Source organism: Taudactylus pleione, unplaced genomic scaffold, assembly GCF_031769625.1.
Source record: "Taudactylus pleione unplaced genomic scaffold, aTauple2 ptg000109l, whole genome shotgun sequence".
Taxonomy (NCBI): domain Eukaryota; kingdom Metazoa; phylum Chordata; class Amphibia; order Anura; family Myobatrachidae; genus Taudactylus; species Taudactylus pleione.
The window spans coordinates 11,962,091-11,978,855 of NW_028284511.1; the positions used below are offsets into that span (position 1 = coordinate 11,962,091).

The 16,765-nt window shown below is 47.7% G+C and overlaps 1 protein-coding gene across 2 annotated transcripts in view; it reads left to right on the forward strand.

The window, feature by feature from the left end:
• The window catches only part of LOC148525274 (lamin tail domain-containing protein 2-like), a 263,190-nt gene that overhangs the window by 146,280 nt on the left and 100,145 nt on the right, over positions 1-16,765 (forward strand). The window contains exon 1 of one of the 2 annotated variants that reach the window (XM_088471020.1): positions 7,125-7,222. The exons of the other annotated variant lie outside the window; for it this stretch is intronic. Coding sequence (XP_088327146.1) covers positions 7,197-7,222 — 26 coding nt within the window. The 5' untranslated portion in view covers positions 7,125-7,196. Of the gene's footprint in view, positions 1-7,124; positions 7,223-16,765 lie in introns of those variants that run through there. 2 annotated transcript variants of the gene reach the window in all.

Sequence of the window (16,765 nt, forward strand, 5' to 3'; positions counted from 1 at the left end):
CAGGTACCCCAAATTTGCTGGGATAAGTTATTTTCTGGAAAAAAAGCTCCTAAATACTATTCTGCATCATGTACAGAAAAACGCTATTTAACAGCTATTGAGCCCGTTTAAAAACACCAAATACCTTCAGCAAGACAAATTGGGGGGTACCATAGGGAATTCCCATGTCAGAGCATCTTTTGGGGGGTGTCAGGCTGATTCCCCGAAAAATGACAGTACTTTCCGCCTGTTTAAGTTTCACCAGGTCCCGCTTTCGCGTACTTCCATATTGAATACGGGGTAAAGCAGGGACGGCTACGATACTTTTCCGCCTGCAGAACAGGCGAAGTAGGTGGAAAGTCCGGGCCGCGAAAAGTATCACGGCTCGGCTCAAATTGAATATGGGCCACAATCGGATGCATTGATTACTACATCGGACTTTGCACCTGCCCAATGTACTAATCTCCTTCTGAACATGGTTACCGGTTTCAGAGCAACTGCGTAAAACAGCCGCAGTTGCTGATCGCGACGCGTCCGCGTCCAGCTAGCCACCTCTCTGTTACCACTCAGAAACTGCCTTCTCTGCGTCCAAATTCGCTCAGTGGCTTTCGACAGTAACCATCAGGACGCATGCATAGTGCGATTCGGATGCATGCGCAGAATAATGAAGACGAGCTCTAGTCACATATAGTCACACCTGACTATTCTCCCGGGAATTTTCAAACACAGAAAAAACACAGGCGCTTAACCAACTACATAAATATATCAAGGTTATAATAGTGCAACATAGCACAATTCTACTGACAGCTGCCCCTCCACGTGTGGGGGGATACTGGATACCCCCCCCAAAAAAATATTGTCTCAATACATCCGTGACAAAGTATCCTTGTGTCTAGAATACTTCAAACAGGCACTTTTAATAGGCTGGAATAATAAACTGCATTTGCAGCTCGCACCAAAAAAATGGTCCAAACAAATAGGCATTTCGGGCTTAAAAATAGCAAAACTGTGGATTTTTTTAAGAATGGGTAGTAGGGAGAGTTAGACTTACATAGCAAGCATGCATAGTGAATTCTTATCCCAAAAAACTCAATCCCAGGAGGTATCCCTTAGTCCAGAGGCCACAGGTTTTTACTGGATCATGATGGGTTTTAGCTGGCAAATTGTATTGCTTAACGCAGTAAATTGAACCAGGGAACCACACTGTCCAGTACCGACCCATGTATATTCAGACTCTCCACAAATGGGCACTTGTTACGCGTTTCTCCGCCTCTAAAGCCCATCGGCGGCTTCCTCAGAAAGTATAAAGTAGAGTTGTTTTTTTAGATTAATATATATTTTTTTATGATTTCTTTTATATTGTATGTGTTTATTTTTTTTATATACTATTAAAGATGCTTTACTAGTGACTAGCGCCTATCCCCTTTTTCCTTGTTTTTCCGGAAGTTGCTCACCCACTTCCTAGTGAAGTGGGCATGATGGGAAGATTATATGGGGAATTTGCTGGTTCGTACTGAGAGACGGGGCTAAATTGCAGAGAATCGCGTCATTTAGCGCTGGGATTCACGTCATTTCCCCACCCCCGGAGCAGTCAGCTGATTCTCCTCTCCAGGCTTCTCCCAGAGAGGAGTTACTTAAAGTAGGCAAGTATGAATATAGGGCCTGATTCAGCAAGGGTCGCTATTGCGATTACACATGCAGACGGCCGATTGTTGCTTTCTATGCATGCGTATGCATCGCAGTGTGCATGCGCGAAGGTCTCACTGCGATCGGACTGCGATCGCAGTGACTATGCAGACCCATCGCAGAGTGATTAACAGGAAGTGACCATTTGGGGGTGGTGACGGGGAGGTGGTCAGCGAAACGCAGTTGAGACAGTCTGTTTGAGTGGTGTTACAGGGGTGTGCATACATTAAACACTGCAATGCCACACAGCTTGGGTTTTCACTGCGTGCAATGAGGTTAGCAATTCCTGAGTATGGGCAGACCTTGTGCAAGTGTGCTTGAGGCTCCGATGGTACTCGATGTTACCGATGGTTTTGCAGACTTGCTAAGTATTACGGATGTGTGTAAGGTGAAGTGGGCATCCTTATGTTAGGCTGTGACAGTATTGCGATAGCAATCATTAACATATTTTAGCAGTGAGACTGCGTGCGTAAATCGCAGCTACGATTGCAAAAGCGATCCTTGCTGAATCAGGCCCATAGTACAGTAACTAAGGGACTTAGGACCTCATTCAGAGTCGGTCATTGTGGCAGCTCGGTCATACGCAACCGACGTTCGCTAAACTGCGCATGCGCAAAATTTGTAATGCGCGTACGCAAACTAGCTGTTACGATCAGAAATTGCTCTCTCCTTGAACACAGCCTGGTCGTTAGTTTGAGTGACAGAATGAGCCGTTTGCGGGTGGTAACAGGGGAAGGTGCTTGTGAACGGGGGTGTGGAGATACGAACGCAGGCGTGCCTGACTATACGAGGGGAGTTTAATGGGAGTGCATAATTAACAAAGTAGTGTTATAGCACATGTGACATGGGTGGTTATTACACTGACTAGATCGTAGTGCTTAAGAGATGGTATGGTCAGCCTTTAGCTCTGCGATCAGCTCCGATGGGTCCCGATCAGGGGCTGGCTGGCAACTTTTAGCCTGGGGGGCAAATGCATGCAAGTGGCCCTGGCAAAGGAGTAGCGTGCAGCCAGGGTGCCTGAAAGAACGTGCGTGCTACGGCGCCCCCCCCCCCCCTCAGGAGAGGACACCCTTATGCAGGCCTCGAGTAGTGTTCCCAGTAGTGATCCCCCCTATGCAGTGCCGCTTGTGCCCCCAGTAGTAAGCCCCTTATATAGTGCCCCCAGTAGTGGTTATGCAGTGCCCCTTAAATAGTGGCCCCAGTTGTAGTCTTCTCCCTATGCAGTACCCCCACTATTGCCCTTTATATAGAGCCACCAGCAGTGGTCCCTCGATGCAGTGCCCCCAGTGGTAGTCCCCTCCCCCCTATGTAGTGCCTCTAGTAGTAGTCCCCTCCCCCCTATGCAATGCCCCTAGTAGTAGTCCCCCCCAGTAGTAGTACCCCCCTTGTAGTGCCCCCAGTAGTAGTAGTCCCCCCCTTGTAGTGCCCCCAGTAGTAGTAGTCCCCCCCTTGTAGTGCCCCCAGTAGTAGTAGTCCCCCCCAGTAGTAGTACCCCCCTTGTAGTGCCCCCAGTAGTAGTCCCCCCCTTGTAGTGCCCCCAGTAGTAGTAGTCCCCCCTTGTAGTGCCCCCAGTAGTAGTAGTCCCCCCCTTGTAGTGCCCCCAGTAGTAGTAGTCCTCCCCCTTTGTAGTGCCCCCAGTAGTAGTAGTCCCCCCCTTGTAGAGCCCCCAGCAGTAGTAGTCCCCCCTTGTAGTGCCGCCAGTAGTAGTAGTCCCCCCCTTGTAGCGCCCCCAGTAGTAGTAGTCCCCCCCCTTTGTAGTGCTCCCAGTAGTGGTCTCCTCCTTATAGTTCCAGACCCCCCGCAGTAGACACACATAATATATAAAAAAAAAACAACACTTACCTGACACCCGCTCCTGCTCCTGGTCCCGCCGCCGAGATCAGCTCCTCCGTCCGCCGCTTTGCATTATGGGAGTGACGCGTCATGGGAGTGACGCATCACTCCCATTACCCACTGCGGGAGCCGGAAGATGTCCGGCTCTGGCAGTGGGAGCAGCAGCCAATGAGAGTCTGTCTGACTCTCATCAGCTGCTAAAGCAAACACACAGCTGCTGGCTCCGGCGGCTGTGTGTTTGTGCTGTGTAGCGCTGACCGAACTCCGTCCGGTCAGCGCTACACACGTGGTGCAGTCTGTGTCACAGTGACACAGACTGCCTGCGGCCCGCATGACGCTGCGGCCCGGGGGGCATATGGCACCCTGCCCCCCGGCCCAGCCCGCCACTGGTCCCGATGGTCTCGATTAATCCTTATATCCCCGGAGATGACATGTGTTGCGATCGAGAAGGGGGCGTGTATTTAGTCTTACGACCGCTTCTTACCCTCTGTTGTTCAGCTAACAAACCCATCATAGAGACTCAACTTACGATCGCTTCATTTGCATATCCGGCACTATTCCCCTACGACCCAGCGGCTGCAACGACCGACTCTGAATGAGGTCCATATTCATTAAGTTAATTATTGGGGCCAGTAGCCAGGGCCGAAACTAGGATATCTGTCACCCAGTGCAAGGCAGCAATTTTGCGCCCCCTCCCTTCCCGTACCTGGATTTAGTCCTTGCTCCTCGATAAGGCAGTGCACTACTCAGACATCCCTGGTATAGTGACTTACATTATTCCACACATCATAATGCCCATTACACATTATGCCACACACTGCAATGCCTATTACCAAAGTGCCACTTACATATTTGCCCGACACCGTTTTATGCCCCACAGTAATGCTTCTAATTATTTTAAAATTACCTGCTCGTTGCCAGGGGGTTTATGCTCGTTGCCAGGGGTTACATGCTCGTTGCCATGGGGTTTCATGCTCGTTGCCATGGGGTTTCATGCCTGTTGCCAGGGGTTACATGCTTGTTGCCAGGGGGTTTCATGCTTATTGTCAGGGTATTTATGCTTGTTACCAGGGGTTCCATGCTCGTTGCCAGGGGTTTCATGCTCGTTGCCAGGAGTTACATGCTCGTTGCCATGGGGTTTATGCTCGTTTCCAGGGGGGTTTGAAGGGAGAAGATGCAGCTCTCTGCATCCTCTCCCTGCAGTGCCAGTGTTCCCGGCTCTTCCGGGAACGCTGTGCGCATTGCGCTCTGCTAACAGACACTAGAGGTCCAGTAGGACCTCTAGCATCTGTCTCTTCTTTGGCGGCGGACATTTTTGGATGGCCGTTTTCAGCAGAGTCCATGCGGACGGCTAGTCCGCATGGAATCTGCTGAAAATGGCCATCCAAAAATGGCCACCGCCAAGGAGGAGACAGGCACTAGAGGTGCAGTAAACTAGAGGTCCAGTAAGGACCTCTAGCATTTGTCTCCTCTTTGGCGGCCATTTTCAGATGGCCGAGTCAAATTTTTCACCCCCCCGCAATACCCACCCGGTGCACGTGCACCTCTAGACCCCCCTAGTTGCGGCCCTGCAGTAGCAATTCATTATTGGAGACAGATGGTCCAAAAATCGTCTGTCCCTGTGAATCCTTTCAGTACTACTTTAGCAGTGGTGAAAGTTTGTACTGCAGAGTCTGAGTTGGCAGTGCTAGTGCGCCTGTGTGAAGTGGGGTTCACGTAAGCGCACAAAGCCCCGGCGTCTATCGGAAGGAGTTGAACAGGGGTGGAAAGATCCGAAAGATACACTATACACAACACGGGACTCCTTCCCATAGGGAAGTAGCAGGGTGCGGGAACATGCACCATATGAAGATGGCAAATGTTTCTGTAGTCAAGCTCTGAAAATATTATATATTTGGAGCTTGATAAGTTTGGTCTCCATAGTATTGTGTGGGGACTGCAGGACAGATCAGGGATGAAAGGTAAGCAGGAGATATCAATGATTTTTTAAAATTTATAATGAATAGGCCCGATTCTTAATTTATACAAAAGTAGGTGAAAACATTAATCAGGGACGGGCAATGAAATCAGTTCCTGATCGGGCAGCCGTGGACATAAAATTACATTTAAATTCAGGTGGCACAGTGACCTCGGTAATGGGTGGCCCATTAGCCAGATCAATGTCATGCTGTGCACGCACACCCACTCTCTCTGTGGGGTCTATTTACTAAGCCTTGAATGGAGATAAAGTGACCGGAGGTAAGGTACCAGCCAATCAGCTCCTAACTGCCATGTCACAGGCTGTTTGAAAAATGACAGTTAGGAGCTGGTTGGCTGGCACCTTATCTCCATCCAAGGCATAGTAAATAGACCCCTGTGTGTGGTGTGCTGTGCCCAAGGAGCAATGGAGGAGCTGCCTCAATGGGTAGCAGTCGGGAAGCCGACGGCCATAATCCCGACTGCCGGCTTCCCGACTGTCTAATCCCGGAAAGTGTCTAATGACAGACGTTAAAATCCCGACGCCTGTCATTAGACCTACGCCGGGAGCCCGACACTCGGCTTACCGATCGAAGGTAAGCCGGGCGTGGACAGCCGTGGGGGGTTAGGGTTAGGCCTCCGGGGGGGGATTTAGGGTTAGGCACCCCCTGGGAGGTTAGGGTTAGGCTAGAGGAAGGGGGGGTTAGGCACCACCGGGGGGAGGTTAGCGTTAGGCACCCCCCCGGGGGACTTAGGTTTAGGCGGCGGGGAAGGGGGGGTTAGGTTTAGGCACTTAGAGGGGGCATTAGGGTTAGGCACTGGGGGGAAGGTTAGGGTTAGGCACCCCTAAGGGAGGGTTAGGGGGTAGAATAGGGTTAGCAAATACTTACCTTGGACGATCAGGATTTTCACTCCTGCCGGGCAGCCGCTGTTGGGATTTGATTCCGCCTCAGCTGCGCACCGCAACGCCAGTAGGAGAACCCGCTGAATAGTGAGAGAGAGAGGGCAAGATGCATCAAGGGTAAAAATGCGGTGAAACCCCCGAAAATGCAGATGTGACTGCATTTCTCATATGTACCAAGCTAGGGAATGCGATGTAATCCAGGGCTTGGTTGCGGTGGGTAACGCCATCTTCCTGATGGCGTTACCCATAGAAGCCTATGGGCTTCTCTCCGCCAAGTGCTGATAGAGGGTTCCAATAGGATCCCTCCCAGCACCCACTGCGGCACGTGCGTCCTTCTGCGCATGCGTAGAAGGACGCCGAAGGGGCTTCTAGGTCATAGACCCAGAAGACCCTCCACCGCAAAGGGCCTCTCTTACCGACAGAGTGGTCCTTTGCGGTGATCGTTATGCATATCAGCGTTACTAATGCTGGCATGCATGCGATGGCCGGCCAGAGAGAGAGAAAGCTGATATCTGCCTGTCCCTGACGGAGGTGAGGAGGGCGCAAATGTATAGCTTGCAGGGGGCGCAGAGCACCCTAGCACCGGTCCTGGCTATGAATATATAACTCATCAGAGGAGCAGCTGGCAGTAGAGGAGTTAAAAGGTTTTACTTTCAGCTGCAGTATCACATAACAGAGAGAAGAATGACTTGTGTTTCTTTAGTGAATGAGACATTTCCTGCTTTTCAGTTGTAACAGGTCCCCGTACTGAACAGGCTGGATTACGGGCCTTGTTGTTGCTATGGTGACATCAACAGAGTTTTACATCTTCCAGCTGCCATGAAAAAAAGACAGGAGAATGGGTTCCCCCTCTACAGCAGACAGGTACATACTTCCCAATCTGCTTTTATGAAAATAAAAATTCAATAAAATTCTGAATATATTTAAAACTAATCACTTTTTTTTTTAAACTGAAGCCTAAAAGTTTTCTGACCTTTTTAAACATGTTCAAGCAATCTCCAGGGACGTGGTCCTGCTGAGTAGCTGCGTTTGACACATAATGACTTCTGTTATTAGAGCTAGTGACACAGTTTCTCCAGGTAAAGCCAATGTTTTGCTGACAGAACTATGGGCCTGATTCAGCAAGGAACGCAGTTGCTAATACGCACGCAATCGACCGATTGTTGCGTACTGCGCAAGCATATGCATTGCAGTGCGCGTGCGCAAACTAGCTATTGCGATCGGTACTGTGATTGCAGAGGCTACGCAGACCCCTCGCAGATTGATTGACAGGAAACACAGTTTGTGGGTGGTGATGGGGGGGTGATCGGGGAAACGCAGGCGTGCCAGTGCGTTTGCACGCCATTGCATGGGCGTGCATAAATTATCCACTGCGATGTCATACTCAGTGTGAGGTCTCATAGTGTACGTGGTTGTTAGCAATATCTGAGTAAGGTCAGAGTTTGTGCAAGTGTGCATGAGGTTGCGATGGTACTCCATTGTACTGATGGTTTCACTCTTCTGCTAAGTATTATGGAGCTGTGCAATGTAAAATGGACGTCCTTATGTAGTGCTGAGTTTGCATTGTGATCGCAATGGATTAGCATACTATCGCAGTTAAACTGCATGCGTACGCAATATTGCGTACCGTAGTGAATCAGGCCCTATATAACTTGCAATGCTTAGTTTCCTAGAATTCAGACATACATTGTGCTTAATTACCAGCAATAGTAGTAGATAATAGATCATGTAACAATTTACTACATGCTGTATGACTCTCGAGTAATCCCAGATTTCCCTTGGGAGCCCTGCTGTCATGCAATCTTTGGGTTAACTTTTAAATTGGACATATGTAAGTTGTGCGTATTGTTGACTTGCGTGCCCTTATGTCTGGAGAGGCGAAACAATGGAAGCCAGTGATGGTTAAGTATAGTTCCTCATATACGTCTTTTAGGAAACCTCCTGCGGGTGCACGAGGGCTGGTGCAGTGATACGCAATGATAATGATGGTAAATGATATCAGTAGCTTTATCTAGCTGCTTCTGATTGTCTGATTGTGGATTAACTCCTCAAGCCCAATGGTTCACATTCTCCATCTGGATACCCCCTTGTCATTTGTATGCCTAAGAGATTTGCAAAGCAATACCTTTGTAATGAATATAATTGCTGTTAGATAAACTGGTTATGCATCACTATATATAAAAGCAATAAATATGCTATAAACAAGTTCTTTATTAAATGACACAAGAATAGACAACTGTACATATATCAAATACGTACAGTATATATTTCACACATATTACAAACGGTATGCAAGAGGGAAGCCGACTGCCTAAATACCGGCAGCCGGCTTCCCGACTGTCATATCCCGGCAAGGGTGAAATGCCGGGCGTCTAGATGTAGACGCCCGGCATTTCCCCGACGCCGGGAGACCGGCGCCCGCCATCCCGATCATAGTGACAGCTGCGGGGGGGAGGGTTAGGGTTAGGTTTAGGGCTCCCAGGGGGGACTTAGGGTTAGGCACCCCCCCGGGAGGGTTAGGCTAGGGGGAGGGAGGGTTAGGCACCCCAGGGGGGGGACTTAGGGTTAGGCACCCCCCTGGGGGACTTAGGTTTAGGCAGCGGGGAAGGGGGTGGTTAGGGTTAGGCAATTAGAGGGAGGATTAGGGTTAGGCATCGGGGGGAGGTTAGGGTTAGGCACCCCTAAGGAGGGTTAGGGTTAGGGGGGTTAGGTTAGGTTAGACAATACTTACCTATCCACGATCGGGATTTCCAGCGCTGTCGGGCTTCAGCTGCCGGGATCTCTGCTGATGTCGGGCTGCCGCTGCCGGGAATCGAACCATGCGGCCGGCGGTATTTCATACCAATTCCATTACAAACAATATATGAAAAATGTCAAATTAAGGTTGAGAACCTCTGCTTTACCTAACAGCACGCCAATATGTTATTATTTATATACAGTTGTGCTCGTCTGTTTGCATTAAGTGACATTTCCATTTGGACTTCTGCAGGAAAGGTAGGGGTAAGCAACAGATGTCATTTTATGTAGTATTTTAAACATTTTTAACTGAAAATGCAACTCACATTTATTAATACCTGTTATTTCAGTATAATCTCTAGTGTATATGACCAGGCCCGCCAAGAGCCGGGCCCGGGTAAAAGGGGGTGTGGCCTAATTGTGGGAGGCGTGGTCATGCCCCCTTAGGTTTAAAAAAAAAAAAATGTTTTGCTCTGTGTGCTGGCGAGTGGGTGCAGTGTGCCCCCTCAGCCCGGTGCATAACCAATGGGGGGCACGATCAGCTTGATTGCCCCCCCACAGGCATAGGAGACTGCTGTGGCTGCTACTTAGCATCGCTAGCAGTCTCCCAGTGCAGCCCAGCACACAGCAGCTTGTGCTGGGCTGCTGTGATTTAAGAGGGGGAGGGGAGCGGTGCCGGACCTGGCCCCCGCTGGGCCCCTCCAGCAAGCCCGGGTAATTAGTACCCGCTCCCCCCTCTCGGCGCCCCTGTATATGACATTGGGCAGTATGCACTATTATCAATTATGCAGTCAAACCCCTGAAAATGCAGTTTTCGTGGGTTTGACCACATTTCTCATATGCACCAAAGCTTTACGCAACTTGAACCCGGTGTGCAACGCAATCTACAGATGGCGTTGCCCGATAGATCCTATATGATGCATGTGCGGAGGGACTTCTAGGTCATAAACCCGTAGTTCCTTCAATCGCAAAGGGCAGTTCTAATTGGGAGAGCTGTCATTTGCGAGTTTACTTGCAAATCTTCATGCATACCGTCGTAATTACTGCCAGCATGCATGCGGAGTGGCGGGATGCATCGCACGCAAAATGTGATGCTTGATGCATCCCAACCGTTATATTACAATATTATACAAAATGATATTGTGCAAAAATAGAGTATTACACCTTAGCACTCTATTACAGCCACGTCTCTATGCTAGGGCATTTTCAAACAGGGCTGTCAATAGCAGCGACAGGCCTGGGTACTGGGAGGAGGCATTGCCACACCCCCTCCAAATTTTTTATTTTTTTTTTAAAAGCACAATACGTACTGGGAAGTGGAAGCTCCAGAAGAGGCGGTGGAGATCACCCTCCGCAACCCAGGACACAGTAGCTTGTGCTGGGCTGGGGAGAGAGACTGTTGCCACTGAGCAGCAGTCGTCTCCTTTCTCTCTCCAATGTGCTAATGACTTGCCCCTCCAGCCAAGGCAGGGGATAGTACCCAGTGTCCCCTGCCTGTCTCTGCGTCCCTGTTTGCATATGCACTTGTATATCTGACATGCTTGTCATAATCAATATCTATCTATCTATCTATCTATCTATCTATCTATCTATCTATCTATCTATCTATATAGTCTGGTAAAGTATGGACCATCTCTGCAGAAGCAGATAAAAAATGCATCTTTATAAACAAAATATTGCCATGTATCATAAATACATTCCCGATACCGTCTCACTTTTACACTAAGGCCCGTATTCAATTACAGCGGACCCGCGATACTTTTCCGCCTCCCGGACTTTTCGCCTACATTGCGTGTTTTGCAAGCAGAAAAGTATCATGTGCGTGCCCGCGTATCCCCGTATTCAATTTGAAAGTACGAGAAAACGGGACCCGGCGAAACTTGAACAAGCGGAAAGTCCTGTCAGATTTGGGGAAATCAGCCTGACACCCCCCAAAAGATGCTCTGACATGGGGGTTCCCTATGGTACCCCCCGATTTGGCTTGCTGAAGGTATTTGGTGTTTTTAAATAGGCTCAATAGCTGCTAAATAGCGTTTTTTAATAAGTGGTGCAGAATAGTATTCAGGAGGTTTTTTTTGTTGAAAATAACTCATCCCATCAAATTTGGAGTACTTGAAAATGGGGGCCAGCATAGTTAAAAGTTGCTTAAGTACAGTTGAAAAAATCGTGAAAAATCCACCTGCTGCAAGCACCTACAATCAAAAAAACCACTTGGGGCATACTTTGGGACCCCCCCAGAGTCAAGTTCGCTAAGTTTTAACTTTGTACCCCAACATTATTTTTTTCCATATTTTCTAAATATATACATTTTTAGGTTCGGTATATAGATGACCTGTTCATGGTGTGGACTGGCGGTACAGAACTTTTGACACAGTTTATAAACTTCCTTAACTCGCTTGATACAACCATCGGACTCTCACTGTCTTTTAGTAAGTTGGTGATCAATTATTTGGATGTACTGTATGTGTATCCATTCAGAACAATAGGTTCTGATGGTGCACTGTATTCTGATCTGACCTCCCCCACTCCACCCCCCTCCCTCCGATGATGAGTACTCACCTCAGTCCCAGTTTCACTTCATCTGCCGGCTTCAGACCAGTCAGACAGTCTCTCTGCATGTGTGGGAGGTCTGATGGGCATGCAGGAGGGTTTAATTTTATGAATGGGAGGGTAGGGGGTCCCAGTGCATTGCTTTGCCCAGGGCCCACACTGGTGTTAAGACAACCCTGACTGTTGCTATGGTATTGCCTGGGAGACCACTGATTGGTTGTGTTCTCCGGGCTTTGTGCAACTTGTATGTGTCAGCCAGGTCGCGCCGCTCGTGTCCATGGTGACGCGCGTCAACTTCTGGTTGTGTGAGGTTGCCGTCGCGTCACTTCTGGCACCTGCTGCGCGATGCTGGAGGGCTGTGTGTGTACTAATGTGTGTTCAGGTGAGCATGATTTAGACTAAGGGGATATGGTATATAGGTATGCTTCAGTACCACTTTTAGCCACGCTCCTAATGAAGGTGGTTGTTACCCCCTGAAACGGCTGTTGGACTGGCTACTACTGGATGGCATGCATCAGTTTATGGACATGATGAGTATTATCTCACTTTTGATTGAATTCATGCTGACTCTCTATGATGCTCCCTGTTTCTGCCATGTTAGAAGCCTCCCTGTTTCTGCCATGATGCAATGTATACTACCATGCACTTTATGCTTGTGCACCTTATGTATGTGGATATAATACATTTTTTCTATTTTATCATTAATTTGGATGTGCCGGCTCTTTTTTTGTATATACATCTACCCCATTTATGTGCCAGGCACTCCTCACGTTGGAGTTGTAGGTGTGTGCTGCCTGTCTAAAAGTGAACTTATATATAAATAATAAATATATATTTTTTTTAACACAAAACTTATCTGCCACTCCACCTGTGCAAAGTCATTTTCACCTGAGGGGCTAAATGAGTACGGGGAGGGGGGGGGGGTCGGGGGCATGCAGGAGTTTTGCTTAGGGTGTCTAGAATTCTAGCACCGGCCCTGCATATAGAGACACTCACATACTGTCGGTTACATATAGAGACATACACACACATGGAGGCAGGGATACATATAGAGACACACACATATAGGCCAGGTTATGTAGAGAGACACATACAGGCAGGGTTACATATAGACATACAGACAGGGTAATATATAGAGACATATACATACATACATACAGACATGGTTACATATAGATACACAAACATTCAGACAGGGTTACATATAGAGACATGCATACACACATACAGGCAGGGTTACATATAGAGACATACACAGGCAGGGTTACATATAGAGACATACATACACATACAGGCAGGGTTACATATTGAGACATATACACACACACATACAAGCATGGTTACATATAGAAACATACATGCACACACTTACAGGCAGAGTTACATATAGCGACTTACACAAAGGTAGGCAGAGGCGTCAACGGGTGTTGTGACACCCAGTGTGCACATTATAGCCCCCTCGTGTGAAATGGGGGCGTGGCCTAACAAAGGGGCATGGCTTATCAGGGAATCTCGATAGCATCGCTTTGGAGTTCTGCCCAGCATACCCAGTGATGCTAGGCTGCCCCCAGAGACCTGTGCCAACACTGTTGGCTCCTCCTCTGTGACAGGAGCCAAGTGCTGCAGGAGAATGTGACACGGCAGCACCCGGCTCCTGTCACTGAGGAGGAGCTGTGTTTTGGTGTCACCCTCTCCGAGAGGTATACCCTAGTGCGGCCCGCACCCCCATTGTGATGCCACTGCAGGTAGGGTTACATATAGAGATATAGACACACATACAGGCAAGGTCATACACAGCTGGCTTTAGACTAGTCACTAGAATTTCTACCTTGCTACAACTTGTTGTCTAAAGTGGGATAAAGTCTAATCCTATACACATGAATTTGGGTCTTATAAAACATTATTATTATTATAATTTTAATTCTGCCATTCTATAAGATGGACCATAGAAACTGCCAAATCAATTGCCCAGCTCTTACATATAAGGCCCAGGTAGGTTACGCAGATCGGACATTTGAGAACACAAGTGACTACCAAAAATTTAAAGCAGCTATTTTGATTACAAATTATCTTGACTCTGCTCAGTAGCTAGAAAATGTGCATTTACCTTGTTTCATTCTACAAAGTGATATTTTGTACTGATGAGGCAGGCACAAGTACATGGAAGAGGTCCTCCATTAGTTGCAGGCTATGGAGAGATGTCTGGATGCAGAGATCTGTTTTCAGGAGGTTCTCTTACATCTAGTATAGAGTTGTTGCAAATATGCTCTTATAATATGATGGCTATATAAACAAGGGATGCATAGGGACAGTGCATTCCCAGAGATGAGTACAACTCTGCATACAGTCGAATATTCACATTTAGTTAAGTGAGTGCAAAATAGTTAGTGCTGTCCCAAGTACAGCAAAATAACTCCTATTTAACGCTGGTCTGGTTTCCACAGTGATGTGGCTCCAGCCAGACAGGTTGCCTGCCAGATAGGATACCTACATGATGACGTCTCTCGTCTCCTCCTGTATGGCACACCACAGCAAGACCACCTTGGTTGGCAGCTTAAGGGAGGTGATGATGATCAAAGGGTGTTCCACTTGACATAACAAAATGGTGTAATTACATTAGAAGCTGGACATCCCAGCCCCATGTTAACCCTTAGCAGTCTTTTTTTCTTTGGGAACAGTCTATGGACTGACTGGCACTTCTGGAACAACCTGTCCGAATGGTAGCAGAGCACGTGCTGTCAAGAGTTAGGATAGAAGTTGGTGCTGCTGGCCAAATTCTTCTCTCCCTGCTTCCAAAAGTTTTTGGGCCTTTTAGGAAACACTCTGTGGAATCTAGCAGTGCCTACTGACTCTAGCTGGTGACATTGTAAAATAACATTTTACCACATATAAAACATTCAGCCAATACATATTAATGCTGCATTTACTGATGAGAGGGGGTACTCAACAAGTATCACCTTTATTTGACAATGTGTCCAAGGCCTAGCTCTCACCACATGGAGTGGAAATACATCTGAACCATCTGTTTTTCAACACCCTAGATCTCAAAAAAGGGTACCAGCAGATCAAGATGGCTGAAAATGTGAAACACAAGGCAGTTTTCTCCATCTTCATAAGATTATATAATTTTGTAAAATTACCCATTGGCTGCACACTGCCTCTATCCATCCATCCTGGGACAGTGGCCCTCATTCAGAGCCGCTCGTTAGCGGCAGTACGCTCGTTCCGAGCGATGTTTGCACATCTGCGCATGCGTACGGTTTTTAGTACGCATGCGCGAACTAGTCAGTGCGGCCGAAAATCGTTTGTACGCTATATTGCGAGTGCCTGCTATTTTGAGTGACAGAATGAGGCGTATGTGGGTGGTAACAGGGGAAGGTGCTTGAAAATGGGGAGTGGAGATCCGAATGCAGGCGTGCTTAAAGGTCAAAACGGGCGTTTTATGGGTGTGTATATTTAAAACAGCAGCGTCATTGTCCACGTCACTGGGTTATTTTATAGCCAGAACTGCTCGCAAATTTGTGGTAGCAAACACCAACCACAAGAATAGCGAGCAGTTCATACGCTGGTCGATGTACTCGATTAATCTAATAAATAGCGGACATGACGTATGGTGCGAGCGGCCAGGGGGCGTTTTTAACAAATAAACGAGCGTATGTTTTGCTCGTTCGTTCAGACTTAGAGGTGTGAACAGACTGCAATGTGCGTACGGATCATTTGAATAGCCACCCCTTGTTTTTAAACGAACGACCGCAAATAGCGAACGGCTCTGAATGAGGGCCAGTGTTAGCAAGAAACAGAAAGCTACGCATTTCCTTGCTTGTTTAATTGTCTTAGGCTGCCATCCCAATAGGGGCCTATTGGCATGTCAGTATATAGTGCAAAATAGAGTATCACCTGAGAAATCTTTGATATAATCTCTTGCTAAATTGAGAGAAGCAGAGATAAGCAAAATGCCTGGGATGTAGCTTATCATCAATACTGTAGACCCCACAGTCGACTGGCTTACTTACCACTGTCTTAACACAATAGTATAGAACTGTTATGCATTCTGTGAAGAGTTCTGCCTGTTTTAGTGATACTCGTCATTAACATTGCAATACTAGTTAGGAAACTAATGTGCCCAGTCATTCTAGTCAGAGTTCCAGAGCCAGCTTTTATGGCTCCTCTGTTTCTCTCACAGCCCTGTGTGGAAACTGGGAGGGCAGGAGGACAGTCCACAAGCATATCAAGTCGTGATTGGTCCCACTGCTCAGTTCCTTCTCCAACAATCATAGGTGGTTATTATAGTAGGTGTGATTCAGTGTATTTCAGTAGCCTGGTCTATGGTGGATTATTGGATTATAATGGAGGTATTTAGAACATGGGGAGACCTCCATAACCCAGGCCTCACCAACTCAATCACAGGTTTGCGAGTATAACGTTTACAAAAGATAAATGGAGATTTTTATCAAAACAAATTTGCGGGACATCCCCTAAAAACAGCAGTTTTCAGCGGTATATTTGCATCCCCAGGATGTATGTACGGAAGACCGCCGCAGATGTCGGAGGACGGAGGTATCTGCTTTGAATTTACCATGCTCTGTTGAGTTTGGGGTAATGAACAGTCAATATACCCTATGAACTTGGGGTAATGCTGATTACTGCAAAATAACTGGAATGTAATACTGTATCTGTTTTATTTAACACTTTTTCAAAAGTGTTTCATAGGGGATGTTAAAAACTTAGTTTATGATCAGACTTGAGAAAAGGATTGTACAGGGGTTTCTGGGCCTGATTCAGAGGCGCACGCTATTTGTGTGCGCTCGCTCTGAATCAGGGCGTCCCTATTTTTTTAATTCCGGCCTCCAGGCCGCTTGCACAGCTGTGGATGACCACCCACAGCTTGTGCGAGCGGCCTGGTGATGGTCGCGATTATCGCGACCATCAGCATTGCGAGGAGACCCTTGTGGTAGGGTCTCAGCACTCGCAATGCCAAGTGGACGTCCAGCTCCAATAGAGCCGGAAGTCCATTACTGACATCACTCGTGACGAGTGATGTCAGTAGGGCCGCCCACAAATGGCAGGTGTACCTTCAGGAACGCCTCCATTTGTTCAGCCACCCCCCCCACCCGCCTACAA